Consider the following 24,781-nt stretch of genomic DNA (forward strand, 5'->3'; position numbering starts at 1 on the left):
AATAACAATACTTGTAAATAGAGGTGAGCACAGTCTGATCCCTGGCCTCACTCACTTTGGTTCAGGCTCTTTCAAATCTGTTTCTCTGTTCCTTAAATAATAAGGAATAAAAAGGGCACTGTTACAATCTTGGCAGACGCCGATCACGGTTTAAAGACATTCGAATTTCCAGTTATTAACTGAAAAGACTCTGCAACACGAATTTACGCGTTAAACAAAAAACTCTTGCTGCCGAAGAACAAGGTTGGTGCTATTAACCTTACGCTATGGGCAGGATTTTACGCCCCATGGGCGATGGGTGGGCGCGCACCCGACCCGCTCGGGAGTAAAATAGCGCGTGATGACGTCGGGCGAGCTTCCCATCATGCAGTCACGCGATATTTCGGTCAACGGGTACGCGCAAGAGTCAGCCGCTGACAATTAAGAGGCCGATTAAGGCCACTAATCAATTAATTTAAACTTATTTTTCGCTGCCCGTCTAACCTTACGGTTGGCAGGTGGACAGGCGAATCAGCCGGCAGCCTTTGGGTTTTTTTTAGGAAACCTCATCCACGGGCAGGATGAGGTTTCCAACGTTAATCTTTTTTTAGATTTTGAGATAATTTTTATCACGTTTATGTTTGTGTGAGTGAGTCCGATTTGGGGACATGTTGTGCACATTTTCGGAATCTTTATTTTTGATTTTAATAGTCTTCAGCTCCCTGAGGTAGCTCCCTGCCTTCAGGGAGCATTCAGTGCGTGCTCCCCCGCGCCTGCGCAGACTTTTGCACTCACAATCCTCCCACCTCCGCTCCAGCAGCGCTGAGCTTCTCAGTGCCCCTTTCATGCTGGCTGGCTGTTAGTTTGCCAGCCAGCGTGGTATCACGGGCAGGGGCCAATCGCAGGCGGTGGACCGTTTCCCAGCTGCTCCCGGACCCATCCGCTGCACTCACCCGACAACCCAAAAATCCTGCCCCATATTTCATAAGCACGTTCACTTTGCACTAAAATACCAAACAGAACTCGCCCCTCCTGCTTTTAATTTTAACCAAGAATCCATTTTCACATTACAGTTTCATTCAATTCTCCTGGAACCAAACCAATGTGTGCCGCAGCTCCCAGGAATTCACTCCGACTCTCCTCCATCTCCCAGTCTGGCACTTCGACTTCCAAGACTCTCACACTCCGAGGATTCCATTGCCAATCTCTTCCGCTAGCTTCACCAGGCAGATCTAACAGTGTTTATGTTCTCATGAATTTGGACTTCATTCCAAGCATGGGCTCCACTCACAATTCCTGCACAGTGAGAAACACTGCTGGTTCCTGATGGCCTCCATGCTCCTGGTCCTGGCTTTGGGCAGACCAGACAACCTTCTCACAGACTGCCCCACATACTGAAAACTGCCAAGATATATTAAAACAAAGGAATCTTCCGAACCCATCTCCTATCAACATGACACACATGGTCTGTCCCCAGATAGAAATGCATAAATGATAGGAACTTTAAACTTTTCCTTTGATCTGGAAAGTAAATGGATACTCCAAAACTTTCCCTTGTTTACAAGTTGCCATCAAACCCTTTTTTGATCTGGGGAAATTACATGAATAATTTAAACCCTCTCCTGAGCCCGTACAGGCCGATCACCTCCTCAAGAGACAGTTAAAGATTCTCTCATCATTAAACTTTTAACACCGCACACCATGGCTTCACTATCATAACATGGGCTTCCATTTGATTTGTAATTACCTCAAGCCTCTTGACCAAGCTCAATTCTTTGATCTATTCCACATTCAAAATCACACTCTCCCGAACCTGAATAATATCTTATAAACCAAGAGTTACAATCCTAAAACATAATAATCTTGAAATTATGCACTTGTAACAATATATATAATGCACTGTCGCTGGGTCAGAATCTTGGAACTCCCTCCCTAACAGCACTGTAGGTGTAACTACACCACATGTCCTGCCGCGGTTTAAGAAGGCAGCTCATCGCCACCTTCTCAAGTGCAAATAGGGATGGGCAATAAATGCTGGCCCAGCCAGTGAAGCCCACATCCTATGAAGGGATAAATAAACAAGACACAAATAGCGTAAAGGAAAAGGTACACATATATTAGCACGAAAACTCGGGGATAGAGAGGGAGGTTCCTGCCATTCTCCCACCTGTAGGAATTCAACAGAACCAGCTGTGGAATTGACATGAAAGTGCCTTTTCAGGCCTTTGCTCTACTTCCCTGGAGGTTCCACAAACATTGGAGCTGAATTTCAGGGCAACTGACCATGGTCTATAAAATATGGAATGGACTGGTGGGAATTGACAGAAACAAGTACCTGGTGCCCTCCGGCAATGACAAAACACAAGGTAGCCATCCACACAAACTACAAAGACCATTTGTTTCCATGACAATGTATCAACAATTTTTCTTCCCGAGGTCAATGCCAAAATGGAACAAGCTGGCAAAGGAAATAGTCACAGCCCCATCGCTGGAAATCTTCAAGACCCATCTTTAGATTATTTCCGTTTAAAAAGTTTTCTTTATCAGGATGGCCATCTCAGCTGCTCATGCCTGGTTTAGCTAGCGCTACCCATATAAATGTTGGCAGGATATGAATATTAGTTTGCGATGCCGGCACAACTAAAGCAGAAGCGGAGCAGAAGAATGGAATAATTGTAAATTTGAGCTCCTTTCTTGGTTCCTTTTTAGGATGGGGGAAATCAGAAATTCTGTTTGAGCTGAAGTCAGTGGGAGGTAACATTTCACTTTTGACAGGGATAGGTACAGTGAGGCACAATGTCATTTAGTGGTTGGAATACAGGGTTGCAATTGATATTGAGATGCTGTTTACAGCTGTGCCTTTTAGGGTGGTGAACAGCAAAGGTCAGGTCCTCTCTAACAGAGAGGGGAAATAAAGATCATAATACGAATCCAAGTTCCACTTTTTCTGTTGCTCTAGTTGCTGTGTGCAGGGAGATCATCACTGCATTTTTATTGCAATGCTGCTGCCAACATGTTCTATTGTTATGATCCCTATAACTTTAAGTTAAGATAAGCTGTCTTTTCTTAAAGGTAACTTTTTTAAAAATCGATTTGCAGTGACCAACTTAAAGGAAATGCATGCCAAAATTCCAAGTTTTCAGTTTTGCTGGAACAAACAAACTAAAAGCAACACTGACTAAACATTATTTTGTGAGCAACTTGTACTTAAAACTACAGAAAAGTTAACCCTAACATGACCGCTAACCCCAAGCCTCGGTTATACGTTCGCCGTACTATCCACGGAATGACTGTCCTTAAAGGAATCAATCCACAGTCGCTCCCAGCTTCCAAGGTCATCACATTTCCCCGTTTTTGCCGAATAATAATTTCAAGTGACTGTCTAAAGGTGCTTTCCTCAGCTTTCAGAGAGTTTCCAGATCCACCAGCAGCAGTAAAGCCTGCTCCAACAATTCTTCTTCCCTCCTGGTCACATCAAGACGAATCTCCCATGTTCCTTAGATGGCTACAGGGTGTGTCTCTTCAACCAGAGACCATTTTCCCTCCCATATCCTGCTTTGGTAGCTCACAGAGAACTGATGGAAGCTATGACCCACAGCAGGGCAAAGCAGACCGCTTGATTGGCACCCCATCCACAAACATTCACTCCCTCCACCACCGACGCACAATGGCAGCAGTGTGTACCACCTACAAGATGCACTGCACCAACTCACCAAGGCTCCTTCGACAGCACCTTCCAAACCCACAACCACTACCATCTAAAGGGACAAGGGCAGCAGGTACATGGGGACACCACTACTTGGAAGTTCCCCTCCAAGTCACTCACCATCCTGACTTGGAAGTATATCACCGTTCCTTCACCGTCCATGGGTCAAAATCCTGGAACTCACTGCCTAACAGCACTGTGAGTGTACCCACACCACATGGGCTACAGCGGTTCAAGAAAGCAGCTCACCACCACCTTCTCAAGGGCAATTAGAGATGGGAAATGAATGCTGGCCTGTCCAGCAATGCCCACATCCCACGAATGAATTTTTAAAAAATCTTCCAACATTAACAGGCATCACAGCCAGGCCTGATCTTGTCTTCATCTAAGATCCAGCAATGGTTTAATGGATTGTGAGTGTGAGTCCCTCCAATGAGTTTCCCTCCATTCCTGGGGGCTTGGAGGGGAGACCAGGGGTAAGTCAAGCAGCTGCACTACAGTCTGGCTGACAAATGAACTGTTGAAGAACCTGCTTTTGTCAACATAATGTACAGAAGCCAAGTTTTTGCCATAGGCTCAAAAGGTCCTGACTATTTTTATCTACATACATAAGGAGCAAATGATATGCTTAATAAAAAAAAAGACTGCATAAGTTTAGAATTTCATAAACCTTAAAAATTATCTTGTAAAGAGTATTTGATGAGACAAAAAGGCCCTAATTAGTTGTGTTAGGAAACTTGTTAGAGTAGGAAGTATTCTAAGAAATGATTTCATGGTTGAGGACGAGGACTGTGGTTTTATATGTCCACTCATTGAGAATGAAAAATAACACTGCTCCCATTGCTGAAAACTCAATAAACACTAGCCCCTTACAGATGGTATACTCAAATTTCTTACCACCTCATTTAATATTTTCATTTTATTTTCCCCATTGACCAATTCTTTATTTGTGTCCCTATTTCATACATTGTGGCTTTATATAATTTTGTTCCTTTCTTACATCATTTGCAGGGCCTGATATTGTTTTTCAATCTTTTTGTGGCATTCTCTGCACCATTTCATTTTATTTTACTCTGTTGCTTTATTTTGGCACAGATACGCAAACTCAAGGGACAATCAAAAGGTTCATAACTTGGGAGGATTGTGTGATCAGGAAACTGCAGGGAGGATGTGTGATACTATAAAAGAGCCAAGGCTGGAAGAAGAGCTGAAGCTGTGCTCCGGAGAGGGACCATTGACTGACAGGCAGCTCTGCAATCTGCTGTATCTGTACTCACTCCCATTATTTCTGGCAGTAAAATCAATACTGAATTCTTGTTGGGACCAAAATGCCTCAGCATATAAACAAAAACAGCAAGAGCAGCCAGTTGGACTCCCCTCTCCTGCTCCATCAGCTACTTCCATATGGAATTTCCCTCTCTCTTTCAGGGAGCCAAGACTTCCAAGGCAGTCCCACTACATGCACTGAGTAACAGGTGCTGAGAATTGGTAGAGAGATTTTCCCAGCAAGGATGCATACCGGAGAATGGAGAGGAAATTGGGCTTAAATGAGCTAGGCAGGATGTTCAGGGAATAGCTGAACCCAAGCTTGTTGGGAGAAAGCTTTATATCCACCTGTTTGTTTGTGCCCAAGTCAAAACAGATTGCATAAATGTGACCACAATACAAGGAGGTGAAAGAGAAAAAAAATCAAAAGATGTATACAAAATTATGAGGGCATAGATAGGGTAAATAGGAAGAAACTTTTCCCCTTAACGGAGATGTCAGTAACCAGGGGGCATTGATTTAAGGTAAGGGGCAGGGGGTTCAGAGGGGATTTGAGGAAAAATTTTTTCACCCAGAGGGTGGTTGGAATCTGGAACACACAGCCTGAGGGGATGGTAGAGGCAGGAACCCTCACAACATTTAAGAAATAATTAGATGAGCACTTGAAATTGCCATAGCATACAGGGCTACAGGCCAAGTGCTGGGAAATGGGATTGGAGTAGATAGGTGCTTGATGGCCAGCATGGACATGATGGAGCGAAGGGCCTGTTTCTGTACTGTATAACTCTATGACTCAATGGGTTCCTGTAGCATGACAGTGTACGCAATATCCTCTCCAGTGATGTCATTATGAGAGAATTACAATTTTTTCTCCTATCTTTTTTTTTATTTGTTCATGGGGTGTGTGTGTCACTGGCCCTCATTCAGAGGGCATTTTTAATGTCAACCACATTGCTGGAGTCACATGTAGGTGAGATGTCCCTAAAGGGCATTAGTGAACCAGATGGGTTTTTACAACAATCGGCAATAGTTTCATGGTCATCATCAGACTTTAATTCCAGATTTTTTATCGAATTCAAATTTCACCATCTGCTGTGGCGGGAGTTGAAGCCGGGTCCCCAGAGGTCTCGAGAATACTAGTCCAGTGACAATGCCACTATGCCACTGCCTCCCCTCCTGTCCTTGCACTGGACTACCCTAGGTGAATCCTTCTTGTCATCATATTCCCAGCAGCCTTGCATTTAGCATCAGTTGGCATGATTGTCAGTGAGGTGCAAGCCTGCCTTTTTAAATAAAAAACATTATTCAAACTGCCTTTCAACCTCTCCAAAATTAAAATAACATTTACAGATATACCAACTGGATGAGTCACTGCTTAATGAGATTCAGTGACAAGATGGTAGCTGCAAAGAGAATTTTTGAACCACTGAATATTGAATAAATTATGTCCCAGCAGTGCAAATGAATTGCGTTAGTAAATAGCTGAGCATGTCAGATGCACTTAGGGAATGGAAACGAAAAATTCCAGCCCACGGTGAAACTGAGCAAGTTTACTAGACAAGGGTTTTTTTTTTAACATATAAAAGATTTAGCCTGAGAAAGCATCTGATAATCTGCTTTCTTACATATGTTGCCTCTTAGCTACACAGATTGTTTAATCCTAATTGTGAAAGCTAACTCTAGTACATAAGAACAGGAGCTTCGATGAAGTTGTTCATTCTTCTTGTGGCAATGGTCTGGATTTCCCTGAAGATTTATGTCAGTAATGCCGCATCTTCTCGAGTTCTCTGCCTGGAGGCAGGTCCAACCCACTGAGCCACAACCTCCACCACAGGCAGGGCAAGGAGGCGGGTCCCGGACTCAGCCCAGTCAGAACAGGGATCGATGTTGGCACCAATCTGATCCACACCAACCGTGAGGCCAACTGAGGAAACTGGGAGTCTGAGTTACTGGATCGACCATGCACTTTTCCATGCACATTGTAGCCTGGAGCTATGGATAGTGATGGAAGAGGCTCCAATGTCTTTCCATCACATGACTGACCAGGAATCGCTCCCATTCTTACTGCGTGCCACTGACGTGTGTTGAAAGGGTTTAAAAGTTGATGCTTAACCTGTTTGGCCATGTTATGAATGCATCTTCCTTGGCCATCAAGTCCTGGAGTGGGACTTGAACCTGGAGCTCCGGGTGCAGAGGTAGGGACAGTACCCGCTGTGACACAAGACCTTCATCTACATTATCATGCACAGAAATTCCAGGAAATGCTGACGAGTGATTTATGCTGTTACTTACCACATCCTATAATTGCCTGGCACTTTTAATCTGCTGTGCTGAAAAGTTTATAGCTCTGACCCAGCAAAATCAATGGCACTTACAAATTTGTTGAATTAATGCCATTTTGATTGCTGCTAACATTAAGACCATTATTGCATGGCACTGTGGACTCAGTATCAGTAAAGTTGCCTGTATCTGCGGAATAGACTTAAATGTTTAATGCTGTCTTGACCTTAAAGGAATTTGTGAGCATAACATACTTACTGACCAGGGCTAAGGAATTTATTGAAATCCCTCGATTAAGTAGCGAACTTTTTGACAGCCTGGCATCTACAAGCTGGTGCACAAGAGTAGTGCCAGGGCTGACACAGGAGCCTATCCCAATATTCAAATCGCCATCCCTCCAATACTTGGGACAGAGTCAGATTACGGAAAGCAGGGTGGAAAAGACCTGTCCTGCCCTTCAGCAGAATGGCATCTCTGCCTTTGAATGATCTACCATTTTCAATTCTTAAAATCAGATATCCAACCTTAATATCAGACTATCAAAATAAAACAGAGGCCAACAAATTACTATCTCCAGCCAAGAGGATGGATAATTATCAGATGTACATGAAAGTCAATCCAACCCACCACAAGGAGATATATGAGACAAACTTGGTCACATCTTTCCCTTCAGTTTTTCCTCCTCTTCTCTAGAGAGGGGTCTGGGATCTAGGCGACATTCAGTGTTAGAGCCAGGCATCAGGAATGGGGGAAGTCCATAATGCGCCATTATGCATTAAAGTTCAAGGGTCAGATTTCCAACGAGACCAAATGGAGGTTGGACCAGAAAAAAATGGCCGCCAAGCGGAGTGGCTGGAATTCCCACCTCTGTTTCTGCCCTCGGCCATTTTCACAGGGCAGGGGAGGGACCAGGCACCTGAACCCTCCCGCTACTATGTAAGAGGCAAGCGACTGTGTTGTGGGCGCATTCAGAACCCGTCCCAAGTAGGTTTTTTTAAGGGCGGCGGCAGGACTTTAGCAGCTGTCGAGTTTGACACCAGCTGCATGGAGGCGTGAATCATGGATTGAAGGTAGAAGGAGTTTAAAAGTTAAGTAAAATGGTTTTGCCTTCACTACAGTTCATCATTAAATGTTGTAGCATGAGTTGTATCTGTGTTCAGTAAGATGAGTTAAGACAGTGCTGTAATTGGAAGATGTAACTAACTATTAAACAATGGGCAGAATTTTGCCCTTGATGAGTGGGTGGGCCCCACCGGCTCAGCAGCGGGCAGGCAGCCAATCACCACCGCCGCTATTTTGAGTGGGTAGGCCAATTAAAGCCCGTCCAGTGGGCTGCCCGACGGGATGCGCTATGCACTTACTGTGTGGGGGGGTGGAGGGATTCCCCAACTGCCAGAGTGCGCTCTTTCGCACATGCACACTAAAGAGCGCACTGCTCCCTGAGGCTAAGTGCTGCCTCAGGGAGAGCGCTGAAAGTTTTATAAACTTAAAAAATAGCTAAATAAAAAAATTATTAACATGTCCCCATCATATGACAATGTCACACGAGATGGGACGTTAATAAATATCACATAAAGTTTATTAAAGTTTTTAAAACAGACATGAAACCTCGTCCTGCCAGTGGATGAGGTTTCATGTTTTTTCAGAAGCCCGCTGGGGCTCCTGGCCTGCCCGCCAGCCTTAAGGTTGGACGGGCAGGGCCTTTAATTGGCTTAATTATCCTGTCAATGGCCTCAATTGGCCATTGACAGGTTGGCGGGCGGACAGCTGATTTTGCTGCGCCCCCGCCTGCCTGAAAATTTAAATGGGGCGGGATGACGTCGGGGGTTCCTCCCAACATCATCCCATGTCAGCGAGCGGGCCCCAACCCCAGCTTGCCGATGGAAAAATTCTGGCCAATGTGTTTGCCAGATTGTAACTTCTGCCAACTGACAAGCTATCAAGTAAAAGATCAACATTGTAAATATGGGAGAGTCTTCAGATTAGTTTAAAAAAATCATCTAATGGATAAAAAGGTAGAGTTCATTTTACACCATTGAAAGGATAGTCTATTACAATAACAAGATGTTAATGTTTCGCCTTTTCCCATTGCTTTCATATACTCAGTCCCGACATCTGTTCAGATAGTAGTTCTGAAGTCTGTTTGTTTATTCATGGAGTTTTGTGGGCTCTTGGCTGCAAGCAAGTGCCCAATCATTTTACAAGTGCTTGAAATTGTTTACTCAGTTGGTTGGGAGAGTCTATTTGTTTACTCTGGAAGTTTTATAGGCTTTTCAATGGCTTCCAACTGCTATAATAGGGTTTGTGAATTCTGCTTATCAAGTGAGTAATGGGTGATGAGGTAAGGGTGATGGGGTAAGGGTGAGGGGGCAAGGATGAAGGGGGTAAGGGTGTTTAAACTGGTCAGATGGTTCAACTGTATATATAAGAGCCACTGATTGCCTTGGAATAACTGGGCCAAGGCTTTGCAGGAAAGAAGAGAGGCTTTTAGCCTGCCCACTCTGGGTTCAGCCTACTTCCATTTCTGCCTCGGGCTGTCTCCAGGGTTCTTAGGGCCTGGACCCCAGAAGATCCTGTCTGCCAGCAGTCTCGAGATAGAGGTTAGATTATGACAGCGGGCTTAGTCCCATCTCCCAGTTCACACCCCGACATGAAAAGTCAGCCCTCAATAACCAACAGCATCACAAGCTATATTTCAGTTCAGAAATTAGTTGTTTGTTGGCTTGTTAATAAGTGTCACTGTTTAATTATCTCAATGCTATCCCTATTGTCATTACTTAGAATTTGCAGTCAAGATACGTATTTGATGGTGGAGGGAACAGGGTGCTAGATTATCAATACTGATATAGCTGTTATTCTTTGACAACAATCTTTGGGCACTGGTTTTTAGTCTGTCTCTGCAATAGCCAAGAGATGAGGGTTAAACAAACATGGTCGCTGCTTGAACTATGATGGCTTTCCACAGTTCTTGCAGAATTTGAAGACTGACCTCAGCCAAGATTAGAAACAGGACAACCTGTGCTCAACATACGGTGAAAATGCCCATGGCCGGAATTTTCCGTGACCACCGGCGCCGGACATGTTCGGTGGAGTGAGTGGACAATATGGCGCAATCGGTTTCACGAAGGCGTGAAACCAGCTTGTAATCGTCCTCTCTCAGCATGCCAACAGCGGGCCGCATTTCCCGCCATCAGACGTCCAGAACCTCACTGTAATAAATCTGCATATCGTTATTAGACCAGCCCACCAGAATCAGCCCTGTCCCCGCTGGATCATCCACCCGCATCGGTGGGAGAGCACACCGACACGCCGACGTGTTTCACAACAGCACAAAAAAGGCGTGTACTTGGCGGGCTGCACTTTGAGGGGAACCCGGAGGTGAATGCACAGTAACATTGCGCAGTGCTCACCAAGATCGCCTGTTGGACTTCAAGATTGAGGCACATTGGGGCGGACAAGTGCAACCCTGCGCTTGAGGTGACGTGGGGCAGGGGGGAGGAACAACAGCAACCCTGTGGTGGAATGTAGCATACAAGCATCTGGGGTCGTGGGTAGGGTGGGTGAGGGAAACGGCCACACATTAGGGACAACTTATGTAAACTGATCATTCCTCTGCAACTGAGCTGTGGGCATTTTCGCTGTATGTTGAGCACAGGTTGTTCTGTTTCTAATGTTGGATGAAATGTGCACTGATTGTTGATGTGGCTGCTGAGTCCTTTGCGGAGAGAGTTTCTAAAGTCTCTCTCAATACTTTTGCCATCTCATATCATAACACAAACAATATTTTCAACAAATTTACTTTTCTTCAAGAAAAGTCTGTCATTTTTGTTTCAAACATGGGAACACCACCACATGGGATGTTCCCCTCTTAGCCACACACCATCCTGACTTGGAAATATATCACCAAACTTTCATTATCACTGTGTCAAAATCATGGACTCCTTCCCTAACTACACTGTGGGTGTACCTACACTGCACGGATTGCAGTGATTCAAGAAGGCGGCTCACCACCACCTTCTCAAGGGCAATTAGGGATGGGCAATAAATGCTGGCCTATCCAGCTACGCCCACATCCCATAAATGAATTAAAAAACATTAAGCATGTATCCTTTCATTAAATCTCCATCCCTGACTAGCTCAGATTCTCTTACCTTGTAGCATGGCAGATGTAGTGTAGTAGTTAAATGGTACATTCTTCACCATGTGCTCATCAGGGTCCAGCGATCCAAGTTTCTCACCCACCAGCACAGATTTACCTGTCCCAGCATTCCCCACAAGCATGACAGGCTTGCGTCTATACAGCAGCCTTTCCATGAAGTAAGAGATACGAATGGTTTCTACGGTATGCACCAAGCATGCCTAAAAGTAAATCACACCACCGTCAGCAAGCAGCACACCACAGTTTTTCAGCATTTCTCTGAAATGTAAGGACTTGCTACAGTGTGCCTACAGAATGAAATTTACCACTTCCAACATAATCACAGAATATATCAGTGGAACAGATCTATCCAGTGCATATAAGCACAATACAGGGATTGAGCTGCTCTTAGCTGTTGCCAATTTACATCAAGACACCAGCAGATCTCATTCTCAATCACGTGGTTGGGAACTGCCAAGTAACTTTAAAAAGGTAGACACCGGTTAAGAAGCCAAATCTCTGGCACCCATATGACATCAGAAATCAGATAAACAAAGCTCAAGTTGGTTCTGTGCAACTGACAGAAGAAATCAGAGTGCTGGAGCTGTCAATCAAGCAATGTTTTCTCTGGGGCTCAGATGTTTCAGTATCCTCATGGATTACTGGGCTGTCAGTCAAGAATGCCTAATGAGGTGTGGCTGTGAGCCCAGAGACCCATTACACTGTTAACACAGCTGGGGCCCAGGTAAAACATTGTTTGATTGACAGCTCTGGCTCTCTGATCTGTTCTGTCAATTGCACAATATTTATTTAAACAAGATAAAGAGGTTTCAAGTGGTTGCAGTTTCTGCTATTGATATTTTAAAAGGTCTGGGTTATTGACATTTTTACTGGCCTGTAATAAAGGAGTTTTCTTTTCAAAGTGGAAACTTATCGATGAATGACTTTTTTAAAGCTGTTTTTTTAACACGTGGTATTGTCATTATAGGGTTCATTAGTTCTGTGCAGTGTATAGTGGGTAAATGGGCACAGAACTGCCATAGTTTGCCATGGGGGCTTGAGGAGGCCCTTTTGAACTTACTTTTCAAAAGGTTCCCTCACGCAGACTAGGGTTCACGACACCTCTGAGGTGCAGTGAACCACTGCTCTTTCAAAAGCAGGCCCGACTCCATGAAAATTGAGGAGGAGTAATAGATACCTATCCCCGCAATGGAGCCGGCCAGCGGGCTCACAACTGCCATTTTCACCCCTCCATGGAGTCGCCCTGACTTCATGAAAATCCAGCTCTATATGTTTCAATTAAGTCAGCTCTCGTTCTTCTAAACTCCAGGAAATGCAAGCCTCGTCTACTCAATATCTTCTCATAGGATAATCCACTTCGCCTAAGAATTAGTCCAGTTAACTTTTATTGCACTCTGTCTAAGGGAAATATATCCTCTTTAGGTATGGATACCAAAACTTCTAGGTTGATCTCGCCAAGGCTTTATAGGATTGCAGTTAAACTTCTTTACCCTTATATTCCAATCCCTTTATAATAAAGGCTAACATATAATTTGCTCCCCTAATTGCTGGCTGTATGTTAAATTTCTGTGATTTGTGTACAAGAACACCCTGTCCCTCTGAATGCAAACACCTCTCACTGTCTCGCCATTTAAAAGGTAGCCTACTTTTCTATTTTTCCTATCAAAGTGGATAACATCACACTTCACATTATATTACATCTGCCATGTTCTTGCTCACTCAGTTAATTCATCTATATCCTTTTTCAGCCTCTTTGCATCCATGTACTTCAATGCTCTGACACTTGCTTTTCTCCCCAGGAAACAATGTTGCTCATGCAAGACTGTTTTTAATGTATTTTCTGCAATTCTCGCCCTCTCTGTACCACATTGTGTATTATGCTCAATTTGGCAATCGAACACACTATTCCCAGACCTTCAGTGCTGCTAAAAGATGAAGTGTTCAATTTTCCCATTTGCTGGGGGGAACGTGAATCCCATTTTGCGCCTGTCCAACAAAGAGACTAAGACAGTAAGTGCACAAAAAAGGAAATCACTGGCACAACCAACAGTATGTCTAATATTTTTGTCGTTGTGTGTGGGCTATTAATTTAAATGTGTGGGTCCCTTAAAATTTTGTTGTGGCCACTCCTCTGCATTAAGCTAATGGAGCCAACTTATGCTTGGTCTGTGCGGGAACTTCCAGAGTTGCTGTGCAACTGCACAGCTTAGGGGAAACATTGGATGTAACCCATATCATAGTACAGCACAGCACATTAGAACTCTAATGCAATGCACCATCCTGGCACCTAACATCTGGTTCTAATTCACAAAAGTCCACATTAACAAATGTGTCAGGACAGACATGAAAATAAACTTCCAATTACAAATTAGCATAGAGGTGAGATATTGATGCAAACAGCACATTGTGCACTTTTAAAACTCAGAAGTAATACACCTGAAATTAGCTACGTACCTGGAGAGGCATGTCAGGATCAAGGTCAAATTTTGGAATAAGCTTGGACCAGGGCTCAAATTTCTTTGTCTCCGAGTCGATGTAATAGTCAAAAACTGTACCTTGCGATGGGAATTTGATGGTCTTAAACTCTGATGTCCACCACTTACTGAACTCCACTCTGTAGTCAACAAGCTAGCAGGAAACAGGAATAGAAATTAGTGCTGTTTTCCCTTTTCCTGCCCAAGAATGGGATCCCTAGGCTTAGAATATAGGAAAGTAGGAACAGGAATAGGCCATTCATCCCCTCGAGCCTGTTCCACCATTCTATCATATCATGGCTTTCTGGACCTCAACTTCATTTAACCCTCATACCCCTCACTAACACAAATCTATCAATCTCAACTGTGGAAAATTATTGTTAACCCAGTACCTACAGTATTTTGGGGGCACACGTTTCAGGTTTCAACTACCCACAGCATGAAAAACTGCTTCCAGACTTCACTCCCGAATGGTCCAGCTCTAATGTTAAGATTGTGCCCCTTTGTTTTGGATTCGCTCACCAGAGAAAATTGTCTTTCTGCATCTACCGGGTAACTTCTTGAGTGTCAGGACCACAATGGGGAACAACATCATCCAATAGCGGGCACAGCGTTACAACAGGACAGGTAGTGAGAGCACATAAACACTTGCGTGGTTGAAACAGGTGTGAGATGGAGGATGGGAGTAGAGGGTGCAGGCAGACTGCAGAGGGATTGTGCGAGTGTGGTATGTCGTACATTTGCATCGTGTGTGAAGTGCATGTTGGATACAGGTTACAGATAACATGTACAGGTTTGTCTAGAAGGTGTTTACAGTATTAAATTAATGTTTCCACTTATACAGTCATTATAGCACAGAGAGTGCATGCCTGCTCTCTGTTGAGCAATCCAGTTAGCCCCATTCCCCCCGCTCTATCCTCAGAGTCCTGCAAGTTTATTTCCCTCAAGTGCCCAACCAATTTCCTTTTGAAATCATTGATTGCTTCCATTTCCACCATGTTCGTAGGCAGCGAGTTCCAGGTCATTACCACTCGCTGTGTGAAAAGTTCTTTCTCACATTCCCCCTGCAACTCTTGCCCAAATCCTTTAATCTGTGCCCACTAATCATTGTACGAGTACAATCAGCTAATAGGAACAGATTTTCTTTGCCTATCTTATCCGAACCTCGTCATAACCTCGCACACCTCTATCGAATTGCCACACAATCTCCTCAGCTCCAAGGAGAACAACCCCAGCCTCCCCCATCCTAAGACTGTAGTTAAAATCCCCCATCACTGGAACCATTCTGGGAAACCTCCTCTGTACCCTCTCAAGGCCCACACATTCTTCCAAAAGTGTGGTGGTGGCCAAAACTAGACACAATACTCTAGTTTTGGCCTAACCAGAGCTTTACAAAGATTCAGTATAACTTCTCTGCTTTTGTACTTAATACCTCTATTCATGAAGCCCAAGATCCCATATGCTTTGCTAATTACTCTCTCAATATGTCCTGCTGCCTTTGAAGATCTATGCACATGCTGCCCCAGGTCCCTCTGTTGCTGCACACTCATTAGAACTGTGCCATTTAGGCTAGATTGCCTCCCCCTATCCCTTCTGCCAAAATGCATCACCTCAAACTTCTCTGTATTAAATTCCATCTGTCGCTTCTAAAATAAAAAAAAGTGTTCAGACATAAACTGCAGTAGAAAACCAATGTGTGATGCCAAATTTAATAAAGAAGACAGTTTCTCCTCAGCAAACAGAGCAGCAGAAAAATGATTCCACCTACACTGGGCTATGGGGAAGCAGGACGCCAATTTTCTGCCAGTGATTAGTGAGATATTAATCCCAGCAGTAATATCAGCAGGAAACATTTCACCCCCCAAGAAACAAGAAAAATGAACAAATGTAGAAACTATTCCGAGTTGCTTCAACACTTGGGTGACAGAGAAGAACTTGAGTACTTCATGCATCCCCCAGCCTTCAGGACAAAGAGATAACTTGCACGGAGAGGTGGCAGGTGCCTTGGTCATGCTCCCCACTAAGGTTGAGGCAGTGATGTAGGGGTCAATTGACTCGAAACATTAACTCCGTTTTCTCTCTCCACAAATGCTGCCAGATGTGCTGAGTTTTTCCAGTACTTTCTGTCTTTATTTCAGATCTCCAGCAACTGCGGTATTTTGCTTCTACATTAAGGTTGAGACAGTTTTATTATTTCATCGTTCATGGGGTGTGAGCACTGTTGGCAAGGTTGGCATTTGTTGCCCATCCCTAATTGCCCAGGCGAAGGTGAGCCTTGGTCACTTAATATACTATAGTTTTCCTTCCAAAATTTAAAATCAGCCAATGCTTAGGAAATATGATCCTGAGGTAGTCTTGACAGGGTGGATGTGGAGAGGGTGTTTCCTCTTGTGGGAGGATCTAGAACTAGGGGCCACTGTTTAAAAGTAAGGGGTTGCCCACTTAAGACAGAGACGAGGAGAAATGTTTTCTCTTAGAGGGTCGTGAGTCTTTGGAACTCTCTCCCTCAAAAGGCAGTGAAAGCAGAATCTTTGAACATTTTTAAGGCAAAGGTTGGTAGATTCTTGATAAGCAAGGGGATGAAAGGTTATAGTGGGTAAGTGGGCATATGGAGTTGAGGTTACAGTCAGATCAGCCATGATCTTATTAAAAGGTGGAGCTGACTCGAGGGGCCGAGTGGCCTCCTCCTGCTCCTAATTTGAATGTTCGCATGTAATAACGTGGAGGTGACAGCAGCAGCAGCAATGTTGAGAATGATGGAAACTGAATTCAAGCAACATTCAATTTATGATCATTAACAACTGCCAGTTGCTGATAATCTGAAGTAAAAACCCAACCAAAACTTTGCTTCAGCCTTCCAGTTCTAATTAAGGATTTATACCCAAAGCATTGACCTGTCACTTTCTTTTACAGATGCAGATGCAGATGTGTATATTCCTACTATTCCCTGTTTATTTCAGATCTCTGGTCTTTTTCTCATCTCAGAGGTAAAGCTTTTTATTTACTTAAGTATTTTCTGCCTTTTATTGTGTGCTTTATACTTCTATCACTCGACATTAGGTGATATAAAGGTTTAGTGGCGATCATTTTACCGATACTCAATGAGCTAAGTTTACGTTTAAGCATCTGGCGTCTATCCACAGCTAGGTAGATAGTAACCCCTTTGTTTTAAATTTGTCCCCTTTGTTACTGAACGGTACAAGTGCAGTTATCTCCTCAGCATTCAACAAAAGACAACTTGAAATATTAGGGGTAGAAATTGGTCCCCATTGCATCTATTTTAAAAGGGGTGAAAAAGCACCAATTTTCAGGGATCAGCACCCTGTATTCCAAGGGTGCCTAAAAAAAATCCAGTCAAATGTGAATCAGACTCTTTGAGTGATCAGTGTGTTTTTCTGTCAATCACCTCGGGCGTCCATTTTTTTACCCCTGAGCCTCCAAATCAATAGACATATGAGGTTGCCTGTTTACTCAGTTCTTTGTTCACCAGGGTATCACACAAGTTCAATAAGACAGGATACCTTCATATCTCTCTTAATGAGCCATTTCTGGGACTGAATCAACAAAGAACAAAGAACAAAGAAAAGTGCAGCACAGGAACAGGCCCTTCGGCCCTCCAAGCCTGCGCCGATCATATTGCCCGTCAACTAAAACATTTTGCATTTCCGGGGTCCGTATCTCTCGATTCCCATCCTGTTCATGTATTTGTCAAGCTGCCTCTTAAACACCACTATCGTACCTGCTTCCACCACCTCCTCTGGCAGCGAATTCCAAACACGTGATTGTTTGTCTTCTACCCCTTGTCAGGGGGCTAAGATCTCACTCTATATTTTGATAAAATATGCATCATCCTGGCTAATCTATAAAATTATATTTTCTTAAAATTATTTTTTCTTCCTCGATGGATGCTTTTGCGAGTGAAAGCGGTTTTCACAGGGCTCAGTGTTGGGGCCCTTGCTGTTTATCATACACATCAATGGTTTGGACTTAAGTGTGAGAGGCATGGTTGGGGAATTTGCAGATGACACAACCATTGGCTGTGTAGTTGGTAGTGAATAGTTGTTGTCTCCAGAATGAAATCAATGGTTAGGTTGAGTGGGCGGAAAAGTGGAAAATGGAATTCAATCCAGAGAAAGTGTGAGGTAATGCATTTGGGGATGGCAAACAAAGCAAGGGAATACTCAATAAATGGGAGGATATCGAGAGGGGTTGAGGAAGTGAGAGACTGCCTCTCGAATGCTCAGCTCTGGCAGTCGTTTGGCAGTCTTGTCAAAACGAAATTTGGCTTTCTGTTGTTTCACTCACTCCTGTCACTACTTCTGGTTTCAGTAGCTTTTTTGCTATTGGAAAAGTCATTTGTGCGCAGCATGGCAATGAGATAAATAGAGATGATCAGTCTGCCAGGACAAAAGACCCTGAAACCCCTTTTTTAAAATTATTAATGGAGGAAACGTTAACCATCTCAAGAATCCAGACCAGGAACATACATCCCTTTTCCAGCCAAGGCAGAGAAGTGAGGGTCATGTCACACTACACCTTCCTCAAGCTGCTAGAACCTGTAATATTGCCTTGTGGAGTTGAAAAAAAAAAAAGCAGTTTTCCATCTTCCATCAACCAAGCAGCAGCAGAACCAGAGCTCTGTCCAGGTTTAAATTGGCTGGCCCTCACCCACATTGTTTCTACTGGAACTTCTGAACTCCTGTACCAGAGCCTGCAAGAATAATTCATCTCTATGTGCCTCTCCCATCGTGGAAGTCAACTCTACTGGAAAAGTGGGTTGCCCAGCATCAGCTTCAGCCTGCTAACCTCGGTGAAGGAATACACCATTAGACTTTTGATTCTGGACTCTGGACTCACGGGAAACAATCATTCTTATCTTCCCTGTGGTCTTTGCCCTGTGCCTCTTTCTTTCCCTTATCCCTCCTCTATTGTACATAGCAACACCTCTCCCCACCCCTCTCATTTTGAGTGTGTAAAATGAACTAACCCATTTGGTTTACCCTAACTTGAGTTTGCTGTGGGGTTATTAATAGAAATTGGATCACACCAGAAATGAGGGGTTGAGAAAGATGCCACCACTTACAAAGGGGGAAATCAAAGATCAGAAACACCTCTCTGTTTATGGACAGGTGGTGAGAGGAGAGATCCGGGCTGTTTAAATTAAATGCACCCCCCCCACCCCCGCCCCGCCCCCCCGCCGCCCAACCCTCTCCTGTCCGTAACATAATGATAGGTTCTTTGCAGTAATTGGGCTGCCCTGAACAGAGCAGGTTCGAGCCTTCTGGGCTTGGATGTGGCTTAGTCAGAGGCTATCACCCAGAATGTAGTGGAATGCTTTTTATTCTTTTAGCTGCTGGACCATTGTTGGCCAGGCATGTGGCTCAAAATTGCATGCTTCTGTTAAGTAAGCTGCCTGAGGAGATGTAACAGACATGAACAACATGCTCTGAGTATTTAAATGAGGCCTGAGACCAATGTTCTTCAACCCTTATGCTTCGTGTTCAAAGACAGCAGTCCTTTGTCAATGAGTCTTTATTGAATTGATTGTAAGATGGCAGCTTACAGGGCTTCCCTCATGGCAGAGGTCACATGACTACAGCAAGTCAGATAGGACATGTAGTACTGCTGCATTTCAAAATCTAAACACCCTCCTTTTCAAAATGAACAAAATACACAAACACACCCCCTTTTCCTAATGCAAAAAAGACTAATTTGTACGCACACTCATGTGTAACTGTGAGTTACCCAAGTTACCCACTGTACTGTTCTTATGCATTAATATCTGTTTGTTCTACTAGTCAGTCTCTGCGCCTGCATTGCATACATAGTCTTTAAATCATGCAGGTCTCATAAAAGTACACGTGCTCGTTGTCATTGGCTATTCATCTGGTTAATGTTCCTTGTCTGGAGAGAGTCGTTCCTATGGCACTTGTTGCCATGGTAATTGTTGTTATTCCATTGCTGGTGTTGGGGACCCATGGACCTCCGAGTTTGATGGTAGTTCTCTGCTCAGTACAGCTAGTGAGATCCCATCTTCCTGAGTGGCCGACTGCAGTGAAGGAACAGCTTCTCTCGTTGTCCCTATGCGCCGGTGGTTGCGCTGGTGTATTTGGTCATTCACTTCCACCGTGTACAATCAAGGTGGCGACTTCTCCGCATCTGTTCCAAGTTGCCATGTGGGCTGACTCCTGCTGGGGGCATTGACTGGCTCTCGAATACTCAGCTCTGGCAGTCGTTTGGCAGTCTTGTCAAAATGAAACTTGGCTTTCTGCCATTTCACCTTGATGTTTTCACTCACTCCTGTTACTACTTCTGGCTTCAGTGGCTTTTTTGCTATTGGAAAAGTCATTTGTGTGCAGCATGGCAACGGTCTTTGGACTGGACTACTTTCCAGGCCTCCAGTCAGTGTGGTTGTCCACTCAAGGATTGCCTTGTATAAATCTGTGCTAGATTTTCTTGATGATTCCTTTGGCGATTTTCACTGCCGCCTCAGCCTTTCCATTTGACTGGGGATCGTGCGGAGATGACGTGTAGTGTTGAGTTTCTCAATCCTTTGTGAAACAGCTGAATTTTTCAGTCATGAACTGAGGGCCATTGTCACTCATCACAATGTCTGGGATGCTGTAATGACTGAAGTGTGCCTTTCAGGCAGTCCACTATTTCTCCTGTTGTCATTGAAGTCAGCTGGTCTAACTCCCAGTAGTCAGAATAGTAGTCTACAGTGACAAGATAATCAGTTCCTGCTACAGCGAAGAGGTCTACTCCCAGCTTCATCCATGGTCTGTTTGTGATGTCATGCGGGAAAAGTGACCATAATTCAGTCAGTTTCAAGGTACTGGTGGATAAGGATAACAGGAGTCCTCGGGTTAAGGTGCTTAATTGGGGGGAAGGCTAATTATAACAATATTAGGCAGGAACTGAGGAATCTAGACTGGAGGCGGATGTTTGAGGGTAAATCAACAAGTGACATGTGGGGGGCTTTCAAACGTCAGTTGATAAGAATTCAGGACCGGCATGTTCCTGCTAGGATGAAGGATAAGCATGGCAAGTTTCAGGAACCTTGGATAACGAAGGATATTGTGAGATTAGTCAAAAAGAAAAGGGAAGCATTCGTAAGGGCTAGAAGGCTGGGAACAGATGAAGCCCGTGGAGAATATAAAGAAAGTAGGAAGAAACTTAAGCAAGGAGTCAGGAGGGCTAAAAGGGGTCATGAAAAGTCACTGGCAACCAGGATTAAGGAAAATCCCAAGGCCTTTTATACATATGTAAAAAGCAAGAGGGTAGCCAGGGAAAGGGTAGGCCCACTCAGGGATAGAGGTGGGAATCTGTGTGTGGAGCCAGAAGAAATGGGAGAGATACTAAGTGAATACTTCTCATCAGTATTCACCAAAGAGAAGGACTTAGCAGTCGATTTGTCTAGGGAAGAGTGTGTAGATAGCCTGGATCAAGTTGAGATCAAAAAAGAGGAGGTGTTAGGCGTCTTGAAGAATATTAAGGTGGATAAGTCCCCAGGGCCAGATGGGATCAACCCCAGAGTACTGAGGGAGGCAAGGGAGGAGATTGCTGGGGCCTTGACAGAAATCTTTGTATCCTCACTGGCTACGGGTGAGGTCCCAGAGGACTGGGGAATGGCCAATGTTGTTCCATTGTTTAAGAAGGGTAGCAGGGATATTCCAGGAAATTACAGGCCGGTGAGCCTTACGTCAGTGGTAGGGAAATTATTGGAAAAGATTCTTCGTGACAGGATTTACTATCATTTGGAAGCAAATGGACGTATTAGTGAGAGGCAGCATGGTTTTGTGAAGGGGAGGTCGTGTCTCATTAACTTGATCGAGTTTTTCGAGGAAGTGACAAAGATGATCGACGATGGAAGGGCAGTGGATGTTATATACATGGATTTCAGTAAGGCCTTTGACAAGGTCCCTCATGGCAGATTGGTACAGAAGGTAAAATCGCACAGGATCATAGGTGAGCTGACAAGATGGATACAGAATTGGCGTGGTCATAGAAGACAGAGGGTAGCAGTGGAAGGGTGCTTTTCTGAATGGAGAGCTGTTACTAGTGGAGTTCCACAGGGATCAGTGCTGGGACCTTTGCTGTTTGTAGTATATATAAATGATTTGGAGGAAAATGTAACTGGGCTAATTAGTAAGTTTGCAGACGACACTAAGGTTGGAGGAGTTGCAGATAGTGAAGGGGATTGTCAGAGGATACAATGGGATATAGATCGGTTGGAGACTTGGGCGGAGAAATGGCAGATGGAGTTTAATCCGGACAAATGCGAGGTAATGCATTTTGGAAGGTCTAATACAGGCAGGAGTTATACAGTAAATGGCAGAACCCTTAAATGCATTGACGGGCAGAGGGATCTGCATGTACAGGTCCACAGGTCACTGAAAGTGGCAACGCAGATGGATAAGGTAGTCAGGAAGGCATATGGCATGCTTGCCTTAATTGGCAGGGGTATTAAGTATAAAAGCTGGGAAGTCATGCTGTAGCTGTATAGAACCTTGGTTAGGCCACACTTGGAATATTGCGTGCAATTCTAGTTTCCACATTACTAGAAGGATATGGAGGCATTGGAGAGGGTGCAGAGGAGATTTACCAGGATGCTGCCTGATCGGAGGTTATTAGCTATGAGGAGAGGTTGGAAAAACTCGGATTGTTCTCACTAGAGCGACGGAGATTGAGGGGTGACTTGAGAGAAGTTTATAAAATTATGAGTGGCATGGACAGAGTAGATAGTCAGAAGCTTTTTCCCAGGGTGGAAGAGTCAATTACTAGGGGACATAGATTTAAGGTGAGAGGAGAAAACTATAGAGGAGATGTGCGGGGCAAGTTTTTTACGCAGAGGGTAGTGAGTGTCTGGAATTCGCTGCCAGGGGAGGTGGTGGAAGCAGGTACGATAGTGGTGTTTAAGAGGCAGCTTGACAAATACATGAATAGGATGGGAATAGAGGGATACGGACCCCGGAAGTGCAAAATGTTTTAGTTGACGGGCAATATGATCGGCGCAGGCTTGGAGGGCCGAAGGGCCTGTTCCTGTGCTGTACTTTTCTTTGTTCTTTGTTCTTGTCATCAATGGCTCTCTAGCTTGTTTAGCTTGATAAATGTTACAAGCACCGCACTGGCCAATGTGGTCTTTAATTTCATTGCTCATGTTTGGCCAGTACAGCATTTCTCAGACTCAATTCAGTTTCTTGATGGCTTATGTGGCTGTGCTTCAGCATCTCTCCTCTCATCTCCTCAGGGCTGATGACTCTATCACCTTTATTCAAGATACAAGATGCTGTTAACTCATCTCAGTATTCCCAATATGCTCTTGTGACCACAGGTGTGTCCTTGGTGCTCTCAGGCCATCCTTTCATCACTACCACTTGTAGCACTGGGAGAGTTGCACTGGGTAGTTCGCTTGATTTGAGCAAAGCGCTTGTCTGCCAGATTCAATGTCTCTGCTGTGTTGATGAATTCCAGATCATGTTGAGCTGCTACTTCATGTTGATGCTCTTTCGGCATGTTTAACATTCCCAGGCCCAGCTTCAGACTTGCTGCAGCTGAGGTGAGTGGCTGCTGTGTCCCATCTATGATCTGGAACTCTAAATCTTCCTTCTTGCCGTTGCATTGGGCTCTCGGGCTAATTTGTTCCCTCGGTATGAGTATCGTGCCATCATGTAGCCTCAACCTCATTTTCAAGCACTTCAGTTTTGAATTGCCATGTTGAGCTATTTCATACAGGTCTGTGAAGGTCATTATGTTATATGGCGCACTAGTGTTTATCTAACACATCTTGTTCACTTGACACTCTCCTTCTGCAGTCACCATCGTAACAGTCACAAACCACTTCTCATCTATAGACTTGACAGAACCAACCTGTTGTATTGTTTATAGTTCTTCTGCTGATATCTCTCCAGTGGTCATCTGTTTAGGCTTGTTTTTCTTCTTTCTAGCCAAACTGTTGTGTGTGAAATGATTCTGCTTCTTGCAGTTAAAACACCGCTTTCCCCACGCTGGGCAATCCTCCTTTTCCTTTGTGTGATGTCCTCCACCGTGTTTGCATCCTGCCCCTTGTCTGCGATCGTTCTGCTCTTTCGGCCTGGAATGTCATTCAGCATAACATATCTCCAGGTCTGCTCTGCAATGCGTGTGCTCTAACTGATGTTTTACAAGCTCCACGTTTCTACACACAGCTATCACTTTCCTGAGCATACGTTTCTCCTCTTTCAGTAGACTTTCTTTCACTGGAGGGTCTCGAATGCCTAAGAGTATTTTACCCTTAATCAGAGCATCTTTTAGCTGTCCAAATTCACATGGTTCTGCATATGCTGTGTTAATGCAGAGATTTGCGTTCGGCATGCTGTGTTAACGCAGAGCTTTGTGTTCTGCATGCTGTGTTAACGCAGAGATTTGTGTTCTGCATGCTGTGTTAACGCAGAGATTTGTGTTCTGCATGCTGTGTTAACGCAGAGATTTGTGTTCTGCATGCTGTGTTAACGCAGAGATTTGTGTTCTGCATGCTGTGTTAACGCAGAGATTTGTGTTCTGCATGCTGTGTTAACGCAGAGATTTGTGTTCTGCATGCTGTGTTAACGCAGAGATTTGTGTTCTGCATGCTGTGTTAACGCAGAGATTTGTGTTCTGCATGCTGTGTTAACGCAGAGATTTGTGTTCTGCATGCTGTGTTAACGCAGAGATTTGTGTTCTGCATGCTGTGTTAACGCAGAGATTTGTGTTCTGCATGCTGTGTTAACGCAGAGATTTCCTAATACTGCAAATCTTGACATTTGCTGAGAAAGAGGTTGATACTTTCAATTTTCCAAATCATTTTCACATTGTGTACATTTTTTTGCAAATATGCTGCTTTACCTCACCTGTTAGCACCTATTGTTTTACTCTGACAGCTATCAAAACATGGCAAAG

The 24,781-nt window shown here is 44.2% G+C and overlaps 1 protein-coding gene across 1 annotated transcript in view; it reads right to left on the reverse strand.

Annotated features, from left to right (window-relative positions):
- dnah9 (dynein, axonemal, heavy chain 9) overlaps positions 1-24,781 on the reverse strand; it is a 563,627-nt gene that overhangs the window by 357,053 nt on the left and 181,793 nt on the right. Inside the window, exons 37-38 of the mRNA XM_078570706.1 lie at positions 13,845-14,018; positions 11,383-11,590 (exon numbers count right to left, since the gene is read on the reverse strand). Of these exons, the coding sequence (XP_078426832.1) occupies positions 11,383-11,590; positions 13,845-14,018 (382 nt within the window). The remainder of the gene's footprint in view (positions 1-11,382; positions 11,591-13,844; positions 14,019-24,781) is intronic.

Source organism: Cetorhinus maximus, chromosome 24 (assembly GCF_964194155.1).
Source record: "Cetorhinus maximus chromosome 24, sCetMax3.hap1.1, whole genome shotgun sequence".
In the NCBI taxonomy this organism is placed as follows: domain Eukaryota; kingdom Metazoa; phylum Chordata; class Chondrichthyes; order Lamniformes; family Cetorhinidae; genus Cetorhinus; species Cetorhinus maximus.